This window comes from Nannospalax galili, unplaced genomic scaffold (genome assembly GCF_000622305.1).
Source record: "Nannospalax galili isolate Female #2095 unplaced genomic scaffold, S.galili_v1.0 scaffold24, whole genome shotgun sequence".
Lineage (NCBI taxonomy): Eukaryota > Metazoa > Chordata > Mammalia > Rodentia > Spalacidae > Nannospalax > Nannospalax galili.
This window is the reverse complement of record NW_008352654.1, coordinates 2,856,529-2,870,707: the sequence shown is the minus strand read 5'-3', so window position 1 is coordinate 2,870,707 and position 14,179 is coordinate 2,856,529. Positions and strand designations below refer to the sequence as shown.

General features: G+C 45.9%; 1 protein-coding gene across 3 annotated transcripts in view; it reads right to left on the bottom strand.

Moving 5' to 3' along the window:
- Zfyve1 (zinc finger FYVE-type containing 1) overlaps positions 1–14,179 on the bottom strand; it is a 69,035-nt gene that overhangs the window by 654 nt on the left and 54,202 nt on the right. The window contains exons 5-13 of one of the 3 annotated variants that reach the window (XR_001872842.2): positions 11,343–11,449; positions 8,916–9,024; positions 8,298–8,395; positions 8,088–8,205; positions 5,862–6,032; positions 5,156–5,336; positions 4,478–4,591; positions 2,419–3,365; positions 1,581–2,290 (exon numbers count right to left, since the gene is read on the bottom strand). Coding sequence is in view for 1 of the 3 variants with exons in the window: in XM_029554436.1 (XP_029410296.1) it covers positions 3,133–3,365; positions 4,478–4,591; positions 5,156–5,336; positions 5,862–6,032; positions 8,088–8,205; positions 8,298–8,395; positions 8,916–9,024; positions 11,343–11,449 (1,131 nt within the window). In the remaining 2 variants the exon portion in view is untranslated. Of the gene's footprint in view, positions 1–1,580; positions 2,291–2,355; positions 3,366–4,477; positions 4,592–5,155; positions 5,337–5,861; positions 6,033–8,087; positions 8,206–8,297; positions 8,396–8,915; positions 9,025–11,342; positions 11,450–14,179 lie in introns of those variants that run through there. The other 2 variants (XR_003846541.1, XM_029554436.1) reach the window with 2 other exon arrangements.

The window sequence follows — 14,179 nt, the reverse complement described above, 5'->3', positions numbered from 1 at the left end:
AAGCTGGGCCAGTTGTTGGCATAAAGCAGCATTCCTGTTGTTCCATGCTGTGAGCCTGAGAACAACAGAAAAGGTTGACAGCTAAGCCTTCCTGGTAAACAGCAGTAACAACATAAGGCAAAAGACCTCAATCTGAGGGCAGGAAAACTGCAGTGGACTCTGCCTTGAAGGCTGTGTGCCTGGCCTGGATGCTGACAGCTGCCTCAAGTCCCATTTGCCAGGCAGCTCTTCCATTTCTGAACTTGAGCCTAATTCCAGCTGTAAAACATGAGCACCACTGTATACCTTCCAGGCAGTGGAATGCGGCTAAAGCGCCTACACAGTGTCTGGCAGTGCAACAGGGACCTAAACGGTTTCTCCTCACTTTACCAATTCCCAAATAGGCAAAGTAGCTGAGATGAACCCAAACCAAGTATGTGTAAGATCCCCCTGAGCCACTGTTTAGGAGACTACAGAGCCACAGGCTGAGACCTCTCATCACAGCACTCAATGTCCTACAACTCTTCACCTATGAGCAAGTCTTAAGCATAGAAAGTTATTTAAAGCCTGTATGTAGCACCTGCCGAGGAAGGTGGGGGAACTGGCCTGTGCTACTGGATGTCAGGATAGTGTTTACCCTTGAGAGGGACAAGATGTTCCTGGAGTACAGCCATGCTGTTTCTTAATCTGTGTGCCAACTGGTTTTGTAGTATTCGGTTGGAAAAATTAATATGAAAGACAGTTGAAGTTTCTTTGTTCTCAACCCACATTTAGCTATCAGATATTTAGTTGAGGCTGGGATTTGATCATTGCTGGCTGAGACTGACACTGATACCCTTCCTTTCCTGTCCTGGTCTACGTAGTATGAGAAAAGGAATTCTGAACATCTTTCTGTGAGATTTCTGAGAGCCTTAGATAGGTGGTAGGCTAGAAATGTCCTCACCACGTGACTAGCCAGACTCAAACTCGGGTGCTCCAGCATGACGACAACAACCAAGTCTAACATGCCCAACACTTCACCTCTCCTCCCAAGCCATCCCCACCCTGCCCCACTCACTCAAAAAAAAAAGGGCCAGGTATGGTGGCTCATGCCTTGAGAACTAGCACTTAGTAGGTAGAGGTAGGTAGATCTCCATGAGATCTAAGCTAGACTGGTATACATACTGAATTCCAGTCCAGCTGGGGCTACAGGGAGACCCTGTCAGGAATAGGGGGGGTGGGGGAGATAGAAGAAAGAAAAAGGAACCTATGGAGCCCTCTGGTCACTACAGAGAATTCGAAGGCCCTCTACCACTTTAAGTAAAGGGATAGTTATACAATAAAGCTCTGGCCTCACTTGGTAAACTGATCTGAGGCATGCTATTTAACCAGGCATGGTAGTGCATACCTGTAATCCTAGCACTTGGGAAGTGGAGGCAAGATCAGAAGTTCAAGTTTGAAGATGGGAGAGGGGTCTAAATTTGCTTATTATTTGAAATGCACAAAAACTCTAAAAAATAGACATTAAAAACACACAAAACAGTTTTATGGAACTTATCCATGTTCTAGAAAACACTCTTATTTGTATACCTGAAAATATACACAGGCTAAATATTACCTACCTTAGACATACACCTCTCAGCTTGCTCTGCTGGCCACAAGCTATGCCCCCATCAATTGGAAAGAAGACAAGAGTGAGGTTTAGAGGAAAGAGCCAGCACAGTCTGCGTTCAGCAGGAAGATTCCTTTATGATGGTGAATGGATAATACACAGGTCTAAGAAGGACCAATCCATTCCAGGGCTCCTGTCCCACGACACACCCCCAGAAAGATTGACCATGCACCTCCCCAAGGCTACACCCACCCACCCACCAGTTCAATCAAAAATTATCTTGTTTTCATTCTTTTTTTGGCCATTGACAAGAAACTACCCTGACAGGATTTCAGCGTAACAGTCTTTCCAGTCATGACTGATGTGATGTCCAAGCTCATGATGACAAACATTCGTTCATTTATTTTTCTTGCAAGAACCAAAGATAAAGTTTTTCCTTATGCTCTGCTGAGAGTCTTATATATACTTAAAAAAAAAAAACAAAAACCCTAACAGTCCATTCCTTCCCAGGAAGGTATCTCATGATAACCCCTCCAATAGACAGGATTTGCACGTCTGGAAACAAATAGTAAGACACTGCACGATAAAATTCTAGTGTGACACTCAAGCAGATTGGGGCTCCAGGGGCAGAGGGGAGGTGGCAGGTTCTCACTTAGGAGCAGGGTGTAGCCTTCTAGGAAAGCCTGGTGGAGACTGACAGAAGCATCAAGGAACAGAGACCTCTAGTGTGACACTCAGAAGCAGATTGGGGCTCTGTGGGCAGAGGTGGCAGGTTCTCACTTAGGAGCAGGGTGTAGCCTTCTAGGAAAGCCTGGTGGAGACTGACAGAAGCATCAAGGAACAGAGACCCTTCGGGGAGACCAGTTCCTTCGGGGCTCCCCTTCTACAAGGGACACCACAAGCACCTGCATTTTGATTTTTAGGGTTGAAGACCCTACTTCTGACCCTCCGCACACACACCAGTGGCTTACACATGAAGCTGGGTGATCTCCGACAGGCTGAAACCAAGAACTGGGGTTCACCTCCCAGAGGGCTCAGTAGAACTCTCCTCAGGCTGCTTCAAAAGCAGGAGAAGCCTCAAATCCAGGCAGCAGGGGACAGGAGGAGAAAGGGCCAGAGGGATGCTGCCAGGCTTAGTAGCAGCACTAGGCTATGAGCAACACAGTGGTTCCAAACCTGGCTCGCTTCATGGGGAAGACTTGCTGCCACTGCCACCTTATCCCTGTGCTGTGGACACACTGCATTAAGTCTTCGCAGAAGCAGCTTCAATATATTCCAAATCCCCTTTATATGCACATATGGAGATATAGATATATGTATTTATTTTTAACTGAAATAAATGCAGTAGATTCAGGTTCCTTGCCCTTTTCTGAGAGCTGAGGGGTTCATGCCTTTGGGCCTGCCGCCAACTCACCCCCACCAAGTAGGGAAAGTGCCAGGGGATGTGAGAGGAGAGGAGACACCACAACAGGTGACCGGAAGGAGGGCCTACCTCAACGAGACTTCTGTTTCTAACCCTGAGAACCTAAGGAATTGTGAAGGACTCGAAGAGGGAGCTGGGGTTAAAGGTCACCGGGCTTTTTATTGCAGTTGAAGCAGACTCGGACAGGATGGTCCCAGCCACGAGAGGGGACAGCCCTGCGGTCATGGGAGCACTCATCACAGAAGCCCTGTCCGCAGGCACGGCAGTGGTGCTTGGAGAGCTTGATGCTGAACTCCTTGTGGCAGTTGTGGCAATGCAGGATCTCGTGGTCTGGCACCCAGTAAGCTGGCCTGGCAGCATCCTTCACCAGGCCTATAGGGGGGAAGGAACATGGATAGTCAGGACACTGGACCCCTGTCCCCTGAGTCCCAGCTGGCAAGAAGACCTCTCCAACACTCACTGACTTGTCATTCCAACTGCACGTAGAAATCACTACAGTGCTTTATTTTTACTCATTTATTTTGAGATAAGGGCTCGTGTAGTGAGGACAAGCCTCAAACTCACTATGTAGCTGAAGATAACTGTACTTCTGGTCCCCTACCTCTACTTCCTGAGTCTCAGATTATAGATGTGCACCACCCCATCCAGTTTATGTGGTGCTAGGGTTTCAGGAATGCTAGGCAAGCACTCTACCAACAGAGCCACATTCCCAAGCCCATTACAGTGCTTCCTAATTTTTAAAAAAATTGTGTGTGTGTGTGTGTGTGTGTGTGTGTGTGTGTGTGTGTGTATGTTGGAGGTCAACTCTACGGTGTCAGCTTTTTCCTTCCACCTTAAATGGGTTCTAGGGATCGAACTCAGGTTGCCAGGCTTGCATAGCAAGCACATTTACTAGCTGAGCCATCTTGCCAACCCCAACAATGCTTTTTAAAAATCACAGCAGGGCCTGGTTCCAAACGTGAGCTCTTAAAAGCCCTGAAACACCATGAAGTCCAATTACCAACAGAATTATCATGTGGAGAGGCCTAGAGAATACAGAGAGGACATGGGATGCTTTGCTGAGCTCAGCTTCTAACTGTCCCTCTGAAGTAACCAGAGTGTGAGGTATCCAACTTTGACCTTCCAGACCAGTCAAAATGCCATCAGACAAACTGCAGGGCAACCCCATGAGAAAAATAAATTAGGCTTCCTGAGCTCTAGACTCACAATATTATAAATGAAAGGTATGGAATGGCCTTTTACACTTCAAGTAGCCTGCTATGTAGCAAGAGATGTGGGTGGGATGGTCTCCCACGTCAAAGGAATGGTCTCCAGGACTAAAGATGAATGGATGCAGCACGAAGTAGTACGTGTAAAGCTTTCACTGATTCCTGGCTACCTAACTCAAGCTAGTCATCAAGCTTTGTCAAAGTGACCATCCAAGATATTCTGACACCCCTCAGCCCACACGCATCACATCCCAGAGAGGCACTGCCCAGGCCCACCTAGTGGTATGTCAATGGCTGTCACCACAGCTCCCAAGGTGTTCTGCACAGCCTCGCCCACCTTCCGGGCAATCAGCGTTCCACCTTCTTCATCTGCCTGTGCCTCGGTAACATCTGTAGATAGTAAGAGCAAAGCTGTTGCCTCTCAAATGGAAAGCTAAGGGGACCATAGTGGAGCACTTCTGGATTCTTCTCCCTGGACCACTGTGCTGCTTCATAGTAACTGCAAAGAAGCAGGCTAGGAGTAGAGTAGCAGTCAGCCCAAAGAGTGAAACCAGATGGCATTTGTGCCTCCAATTCTAGAATTAATTTACAACTTTCTTTTAAAGTCAGCCAGATTGGTTCTGGGAGCATGACTCAGAACTTTCTCCAAGCAGAGGACTCTATCTAGGCCATCTCTGGCTTTCCAGAACTCATCAGCTAAATGTGGATCTTTTTCTCTCAGAAGCACCTCTGAACTCAGAGCTCAGCTCAGGCCAGGCTCAACCCAGTCCTCCAAACCCTCCCACAGCACTATGCTAACATGGAGCTGTAAGGATACCTGGCCATGGCCAAAGGAGCAGCTGCTCTCGGGAGAGTAACATGGCTGTAGCAGTGGGCGCCCAGTTCTCAACTTCCATTGAGTGCAAAGAAGGGTAGTTCCCTTTCCACCCTTGCAGCTTCTGAGCCCCACGTTACCTAACTGGACATTCCTAGCGTCGTAGCAGTTGTCACACACCCGCACAGGCGCAGGTCCCCAGCCCCGCTCGGGCACTGGCCGGGTCTTGGATGAACAGCTATCGCAGAAGCCCTCCCCACAGGCCCGGCAGTGATGCTTGGTGTCGTTGTCTTTAAAGGATGTCGCACACTTGTTGCAGTTCTGTTTCAAGCCCAAAACAAAACAGAGAGGGAGGAATCCTACATGTCTGCTCAGCTGAGAAAACTACCAGAACCCAAGGGGAGCTAGAAACTCCTGGGGCTGAACCGAAGGTTTCTAGTAATAATAGTTCCATGAATGCAGAGAGTTTCCTATCACAGGTGTTTGGGCTGAAGCTCAGTACCCTAGAGATTTGTGGATCGAGCCAAGAATGACCTTAAGATGACCTCAAAAAGGCTCCTTTCTACAGATTCTGTATCTGTAATTTCAGACACTGGGGCAGTATTAACTGGTCCTCACAGGTAAGGAAACAGAATCTATCACAAAGAAAATACTTGCAAAACAACAAAAGGAACTCCGTGAGCAAAGAAGCAATGACCTCAGTTCCCACCCTTTTCAGGATTTTCAGAGCCAACTATACAGGGGGAAATTTTTGCACCTCCCTCTTGGAACCAGCTTAGTACCAGACAAAGTGGCATAAGCAGGGGGGACTATGCCAGAACTCAGGGGATTCCCACCATAGCATACCAGGATCTGGGAGTTGGGCCTCCAGTAAGCAGGGGCAATCTGGTCTGTCAGCCAGGAAGTCACAGCCTTAGTGGGCCCAAGACTAAGCTCAGACACTGACTGAGCCATGAAATTCATCCCATCCAACAGACGCTGGGCAGCATTGTTGTTGTCCTTCAGAAATGCATCGGTCTGCAACAGAGACACATCAATCTTTGAGAGATGGAAGGAGAGAGAGAGCCATCTGGGGCCAACTGAAAACTGTGAACTACTGGGCAGGGCAGAACAGAAACAGACCAACAATCTCTCTGGTCTCTAGGCAATATCACCCCCACCAGTCAGCACTGATATATTCTCATTGGGGTGACAATGAGGCCTGATGTACTACTGTAAAACTCAGAACTTACTCTGCCTTCACAACACAGGAAGTGATGTCTCCTATAGAAAGCTCTCACCCCCAGCTCAACTAGGAATCCTTCTTCCCAGGTCTTCTAATATATGTAGATCACTAAGCTTCCTATTTCTATAAGTACAGTATCTATTATGTATCTGACTCCTTGCTAGATCTGAGCTCTCTGAGAATAGTTACATACCTATTTCCAAGTATCTAGCTCAATTCTGGGCACACAGTACTTTAAGAAGTACTTTGAAATACTGGGTGAAGAATGAATGAATGGGCAGACAGAGAATGTAAGGCATTTTGATTGCAAGGACTGTAAGGAATATAGCCCAGGAGTAAAGCACAGCCCTGCTGTTCTCTTGGAATAGAAACTAAGTCACTACCTTACTTTCTTGCTTTTCAAGGCCATGTTAAATCACTGAGACAAAATGGCCTACACCATAAAGTCAAAAGGGATAGACCCCCAAAAGGAGATCACATAGTAATAAAAGACTTCAGAAAAACTAGAAATTAGGGAAGAGGGGAAGGAAAAAAAGAAATCAGAAAATCCTTAACTCTTTGTTTCCATATGATCCAAGAAAGCTCACAGGTGGATATGCAGACAGGACAAGACTATAATTCAGATCTAGAATGCTCTCTAAAGGCCCACATGTTAAAGGTTTGGTCCCCAGCTTGGCTCTCTTAAAGGGTGCTAAAAATTAAGAGGTAAGGTCTATTGGATTTTAGGTCATTAGGGATATGCTCTTGAGGAATATGGCATGCTGGTCTCTTTCCTCTTTTGATTCGTAGCTATAAAGTAAACTGATCTCTTGCACCACATGTTCCCACCATGTCCCAGCAATCAGGAGGCAGAGGCAGGCAGATCTCTGTGAGTTCCGAGACCAGCCTGGTCTACAGAGCGAGTTCCAGGCCAGCTGGGGCTACAGGAAGACCCTGTCTCAAAAAGATCAAATAAATAAATAAATGAATAATAATAAAATCTCCTAGAAATAGCTTTTTTACATGAAGATGGTCACTAAAGTCTTTTCATTGATAATAAATCATAAAGGACATAAACACAAAAAAATAAGGAAATAGTGAATCAAACTATAGCACTGAACCAAATAAATTGCATTATAAGAAAAAGGCAAAGGGGACTGGAGAGATGGCTCAGCAGTTAAGAGCATTGGCTGCTCTTACAGAGGACCGGGGATCAGTTCCCAGCACCCACGTCCAGAAACTTCAATTCTAGGGGATCTGACACCCTCTGTAGACCAGGCTGGCCTCAAACTAACAGAGATCTGCCTGCTTCTGCTGGGATTAAAGGAGTACGCCACCACACCCGGCCCAACGCCCTCTTCTAACCTCCATGGGCATTCTGTACTCATACACATAAAATAAAAATAATAAAAATAAACCTTTTTTTTTTAAAAAAAAGAAAAAGGCAGAAAAAAATTGCATGTAAATTACAACTGGACTGGGAATGGTGGTGCATGCCCACAGTCCCCGCTATTCAGGGGGCCAAAGCAGGGGAAGTCATTTGAGCTCAAGAGTGCAAGGCCAGCCTGAGCATCACAGTGAGGCCCCATCTCTAAACAAACAGTAAGTATATCTATAAAAACAAGTACATATGCATATGGAAAATGAGAACATTCAAAGCTGTGCTCCTGACATTTATGCAAGAGGAAATAAAAAAAATGAAGAGCTGGAACAGGTAAGGCTATACAGATCAAGTCTTTCTAAACCATCAACGAGCTGAAACTCATGGTTGACCTTCCTACTGTGAGCACACTCCACTTGTCCCCATATACAAACAAATAACTGGACAATGAAAGAGAAAGGAGGGAAGCCAATGGAACAGTTCTTACTCCAGGCCACACATGTACAATCTCTGTCCGCACCACCGTATCCACAGGATCTTGGTTCCCAAACCAGTACTGCCGGCTCCGATAGACCACACCACAGTTAGGACATTCGATCACATACCTACAAGGAGGCAAGGAAACGCTGTTACTCTGCCAGGTACTGGAGAGGAAAAAATAACAGAAAAACCCTCTAGCTACATTATTTAGACTCACCCAGACCAGGCGTACTTTGCAAGACCCATCCAGGGAGAGTCAGTGGAAGCAGAAGTTTTGGGCACCACACTGACTTCCTTGCCTCTCTCATAGCAGGCCTGAAACATGGAGCACTCTGCCAGCTTATTCTAAGCACACTGGACCCCATGACCTCTTCACATGCTCCCCCCCCCCCACAAATCACACCAGCTGAGGGTCACATGCCCTATGTTTACCTCCTCAGAAGACAGTTCATTTCTCTAAAGACAGTCCCCTGAATGATAAGGAACTGTGCACACAGCCCAGGACCCAAAACAGACCTCTAAATTATACACCTGTCATAGTTAGGAAAAAAATCCATCAAAACTGGTTTCCTGAAAAGCAGTTCTACTCAGAGGTAAAATGAACAGTCAATGTAGATAATCCCTACACACAAGCACAACAGAATGAGGGGAAAATAAGCTAAAAAAAAAAAATCAAGACATGAGTCTATTTGGTTTGAGCTGGGAAAGGTTCCTCCTCCTCCTCCTGCTTTTCCTCCTTTAGGATACAGAACGAGCAGCCCAAGACAATCTTTCCAAAAGAAGTGCTCAACCAGCAAGCCAGCTGCTGGAGCAAGGAAGGGCTGGGAGGACTCACCTTGCAGGTGTAAACTCGGTTGTCGTACTGGTGTGAGTACCTGCAGCGGCTCCTGGCTTCATGAGGCACTCCTTCCTTGCCATGATTCATGCTGTTCTTGCATCCCACTCTGAGAAGCCAAACACTGACAATGAGGGGCTAAGGAGACAATGTCAACTTGTACAAACTGTCTGACCCTGAACAAGGCACAGGGTCAAACCTGGACCTGCACTCCTAAACATGCAGGGAGTAGTTTATTCACAAGTTCCTATGATACCTGTAATCAACAGCACAACAGAGACACAGCAACTATTACCCTAAATAGGGGAAAAGAAATCTCGGAAAAGCAACCTGGGTCCTCAACAGAAATGGAGGAGACAGAAGACTCTAACTTGACCAGAGATGAAAGTTTGGGGGTCTTGGGACCCCAAGAAACTAGAAATACAAGAGGGATGAAAAGGAAAATTAAACCAGAATAGGCCACCAACATGTAAAAATGAAAATCAAGTCCCCAAATTGGGCCATGTATCCAGGAGAAACTTAATGCTGAATCACAAAAACTTCCCAAAGAACAGTGAGTGAGCTTTGCCATGCTGACAAGGCAGAACCAGATCAGGACTTTAGGATTTCATTGTAATGACAGAGGAAAATCTGGAAACCCTGCACATACTCAGAATGGAAAACTCATGAGTCAACAGTGCTTAAGCCCCTCATGCTGGACTCAGGCAGAGCAAAAAAAACTTCTGAAGGAAGTCATATGGGCAACTAATATCTCTTCCTGGTCCCAAGCTGAACTCTCTAAGAATGTCTTTGAAGTTTCTCTCTACCCTACACCGTAAAATTCAAGAGCTAAGACCCAGGTCAGAAATGATTCTGTACCCCTCAGATGGGGCACAGGGCTCAATGCCAAATGGTTATTCATAAAAGTGCATTCACGCTCTTCCTGTAGATGAGCAATAGTGGAGGATATGGGCAGTGGTCCTGATATGAGCAAAATAATTTAGTGGTAAAAGGGATTCAGAGTACATGGAGACTACAATCTAACCTTGACATGCTGCATTTAAATCCCTTGGGATCCATCAGACAAGTAATCAGACTGTGATTTAATTGCTTTCAACAGTTTAAACTGATAGTGATCCTAAGGTATGGTCCCTACAGGCAGCGTCAACATCACTTTTTAATTTATCAAAATCATCAATTCTCAGGTCCTTCTGCAGACCTACTAAATCTGAAGCAGGTTTAAGCAATGTTTAGCACACTCCTCAGGTTCCTGTGATGCATGCTAAGATCTGAGAGTCATTTCTCTAATCCCTCTGTGACTAAGTGGGCTTCACAGACCAGTAACACAGCATCACCCTGGAACTTGTTCAAGGTATAGAAGAATCTCGGGCCCTGCCCAGACCTACTGATCCAGAGCCTGTATTTTAACCGCTCAAGGTGATGCAGTTAAAAACTGAGGAGAACTGTTCTAACTCAATGATCTTAGCTTAAGGCATAGATTAGAATCTTCTGCAGAGCCTTATAAATACACCATTGCCAAAGACATACTCCAAATTCAGAATGCTCCTTAGAAAATTCTACTGTGCTTTAAGCATCTGTCTTCATAATGAAAAAAAAAAAAAAATCCCCTAGGACTGATACCTATCACAGAGCTTTGCACACACCTGGTGGAACTGGGGGTGGGGCGGTGGGAGTAACTATACTGTGAAAAAAAAACTACTGAAATTTTTGGTTAAAGAAACAGAAACACAGGCAACCCGAAGTCTCCTGCCATAAAAAACTGCCCAAACTGGAAGCCAGTCAGCTTCTTATCTACACTAGTAGAGGATTCTTCTAAAAATGTACTTTTTTTTTTTGGAGACAGAGTCTCCCTATAGCCTCAGCAGACGTGGAACTCACTATGTAGCCCAAGTTGGCCTTAAGCTCACAGAGATCCACCTGTCTCTGCCTCCTGAGTGCTGCGATTAAAGGCATGTGCCACCACACCTGGCTCCAAACACGTACTCTTGAAGCCCTTACTGCCTCATAGTCCCCCAAAGTACAGACCACCAAGATCACCTGGGAACTTGTCAGAAATACCCTACCTCAGGCCTTAACCTCTGAACACTTATTTTTTTTAATATTTATTTACTGATTGATTGATTGACTGATTGATTGATTTAGTGTGTGTGTGTGTGTGTGTGTGTGTGTGTGTGTCTGTGCATGAACCCCACAAATGGAGGTCAGAGGACATCTTGCAGGAGTCAGTTCTCTTTATCTCTCTATCAAATGGGTTCCAGGGATTGAACTCCTGTCATCAGGCTTAGCAACAGCCACCTTTACCTGCTGAGCCATCTCATCAACCCAGTCAATGACCATGTATTTAATCAGAGTGTATAATTTAACCAGCCCTCAGGTGATTGGGACACACCAAGTCTTTGCCTTTAGTTCTGGTGGGAGACCACTTACCCACAGCTGAGGCACAGGGAGGAGCAGGTGAAGTACTCATCTGGAAAAAAGGAGCTGTGCGCCATTTGGTCATCAGGGATATCGCCACTGAAGCGGTCGCTCAGTGCCTGCCAAGGAGGGAAGGTGATACATGAAGGTCCTCAGCAGACAGCCTGGGCTTTGGCCCTTCTCTCACCTTGCCTTTCTAGGTTCATCTGCCTCACTGCTAGCAGATTTCTCACAAGTACCACAGCGGAAAAGGGAACCCAATAACTGATGTTTATTACTCTTGACCCTGTCCCAACTTCACCAGTCCTCACCACAGTAAAGCTGGAGATCCAGCCCATTGCCCTAAAAGATCAGAGGTAAACAAAGGTATAGTTTTCTCTTAATTGCCCTGGAAAACTATAAACATCTCACACATACAGCATTTTATTGAAAACCAGCACAAATATTGACAAACGCCTATTTCATCTTTGTGAAAGTGGAATCATAACAGACTGAAGGGCAGGAGCCAAGAAATCCACTGAGAGTGTCCTGGGCTTCCATCCCAGTTCCAACCACAGGCACCCCATGGAGTTCACCAGGCCACAGAACTATCTCAACATAGAAAAAAATGTCATCTGTCAAAAAAGTAGGTAAGAATGACTATGGTGTTTCACAGTCATTTATCACTCTATTAATGTACAAGTCGCCAAACAGCCAAAGCAAAACCAAAATGAAAGATCAAGTACTTGAGAAGCAAAAGGAAAAGTTCCTATGGAAAGGAAGCTTCCATTTCAAATCCCCTGATTCCACTCATTACTTTGCATCTGAAGTATTCTTCAGGCTAATTATACAAATGGGCTTCCTGGGTTTTAAGTCATTCAATACATTGTTTCCAGCTGCTCTGAGGCAGCCAGACGCTACCCAGGGAAGAGAAGGGAAAGTAGCCTAAACCGGAAGAGCTGTTATTCCTCTAATGAAGAAGCAGAATAAATTTTGAGAAATACAATATAAGGATGATTAAGTGGAGTTTTTCTTGGTGGCGGTGATATTTTTGAGACAGGGAGGAGCAGGTGAAGTACTCATCTGGAAAAAAGGAGCTGTGTGCCACTTGGTTATCAGGGATAGCCAGCCTGATAGTCCAGGCTGGCCTCAAACTGTATAGCTAAGGCTGGCCTTGAACTCCTAATACCCCTGCCTCTACCTGCCTAGTGCTAGGATTACAGGTGTGCACCATTATACCTGCCTCCGGGTTAGGTCTTAAATTTAAGTTCTTTAAGAGTCTCAATGAGAGATTTTTTTTTTTTTTTTAATGTATATGTGTGTAGTTCCTGCATGTAGGTAAGTGCAATGCCCTTGGAGGACAGAAGAAGCTGTCGGATCCCCTGGGACTGGAGTTATGGATAGTTGTTAGCTGCCATGTGGGTGCTGGGATTCGAACCCAGGTCTTCTGCAAAAACAACCAGTGTTCTTAACCGCTAAGCCATCCCTCCAGCCCCAAGAGATTTTTTTTAACTATTTTATTTATTTTTTTATCTTTTACTTTTTTAATGTGCATGAGTATATTGCCTGGATGTATATGAGTGCACCCATGTCATACAATGCCGCGGAGGTCAGAAGAGGGCTTCAGATTCCCCTGGAACTGGGGTTAAGGACAATTTGTAGCTGCCATGTGGGTGCTGGGAATCGAACCGGGGTCCTCTGCAAGAGCAGCCAGTGCTCTTAACCGCTGAGCCATCTCTCCAGCCCCTTGAATGAGAGATTTTTAAGAATATTTATTATTAGCTGGGCATGGTGACACATGCCTTTAATCCTACAATCCTAGCACTCGGGAGGCAGAGGCAGGCAGATCTCTATGAGTTCAAGGTCAGCATGATCTACATAGCAAGGTCCAGGCCAGCTGGGGCTACAGGGAGACCCTGTATCAAAAAAAGAAAAAAGAAAATACTCATTTTTATTTTTTATGTGTATGAGTGCATTGCCTGCATGTATATAAGTGTACCCATGTCGTGCAATGCACACAGAGCTCAGAAAGAGGGTGTTGGATGCCCTGGAACTGGAGTTACAGACGGTTGTTAACTACCATATAGATGCTGGGAATTGAACCTGGGTCCTCTGCAAGAGCAGTCGGTGCTCTTAACTGCTAGGCCACCTTTCCAGTATGAGAGCTTATTTACTCCTTTCCTGGGATAGGGGTGTGTGGGGAGCCGCCTGCCATCCCTGCAGACGCCATTACAAGATGGCGCTCACATCCGGTTCATGCTGAGCAGTAAATAAGTCAGTACGCATGCCCGAAGTAATTTTCCACCTTCTAATCTCTGCCTACCTCGTGGCGTGATATGGGCTGATGAGTTTGCGACCAATCAAGAGTTGCCACGTCCAAGACGGGCTTACTAACCTATATAAGGGCTGGGTTTCCGACATTCGGGGTCTTCGCCCTGTAAGCTTATGCTCTCCCTCTCAAGATGCATTAAAGCTTTTCTGCAGAAGGATCCTGAGTGTGCCGCGTCGTTCTTGCTGGCGAGACGATAGCGCAGGACAACTGGTGCTGAGACCCGGGAATTCAACCAAACCATCGTCAGCACCATCGGAGACCCCTTGAGTTCAAGGAGGATTCAGAACTGCAGGTAAGGACGTTCAGAGAGGTATGTTTTTTCTGGACTTTGGCTTGAACCTGTTTCCGCTTTGGAAAGGTAGCTTTGAGGCCTTGGTTATCATTCTGGGAGCACTTATAGTTTTGTTGTATAAAACATGCCAGGCCGTTGTGGCGGAAAGTCGAAATGTTCTTGAGGAAGTCCAGGATAGCATGTCAGAAACTGAACGCAGTGAGAGGTTAGGTGCACGAAAAAAGAAACGGGCCCCAAATAAGGAAA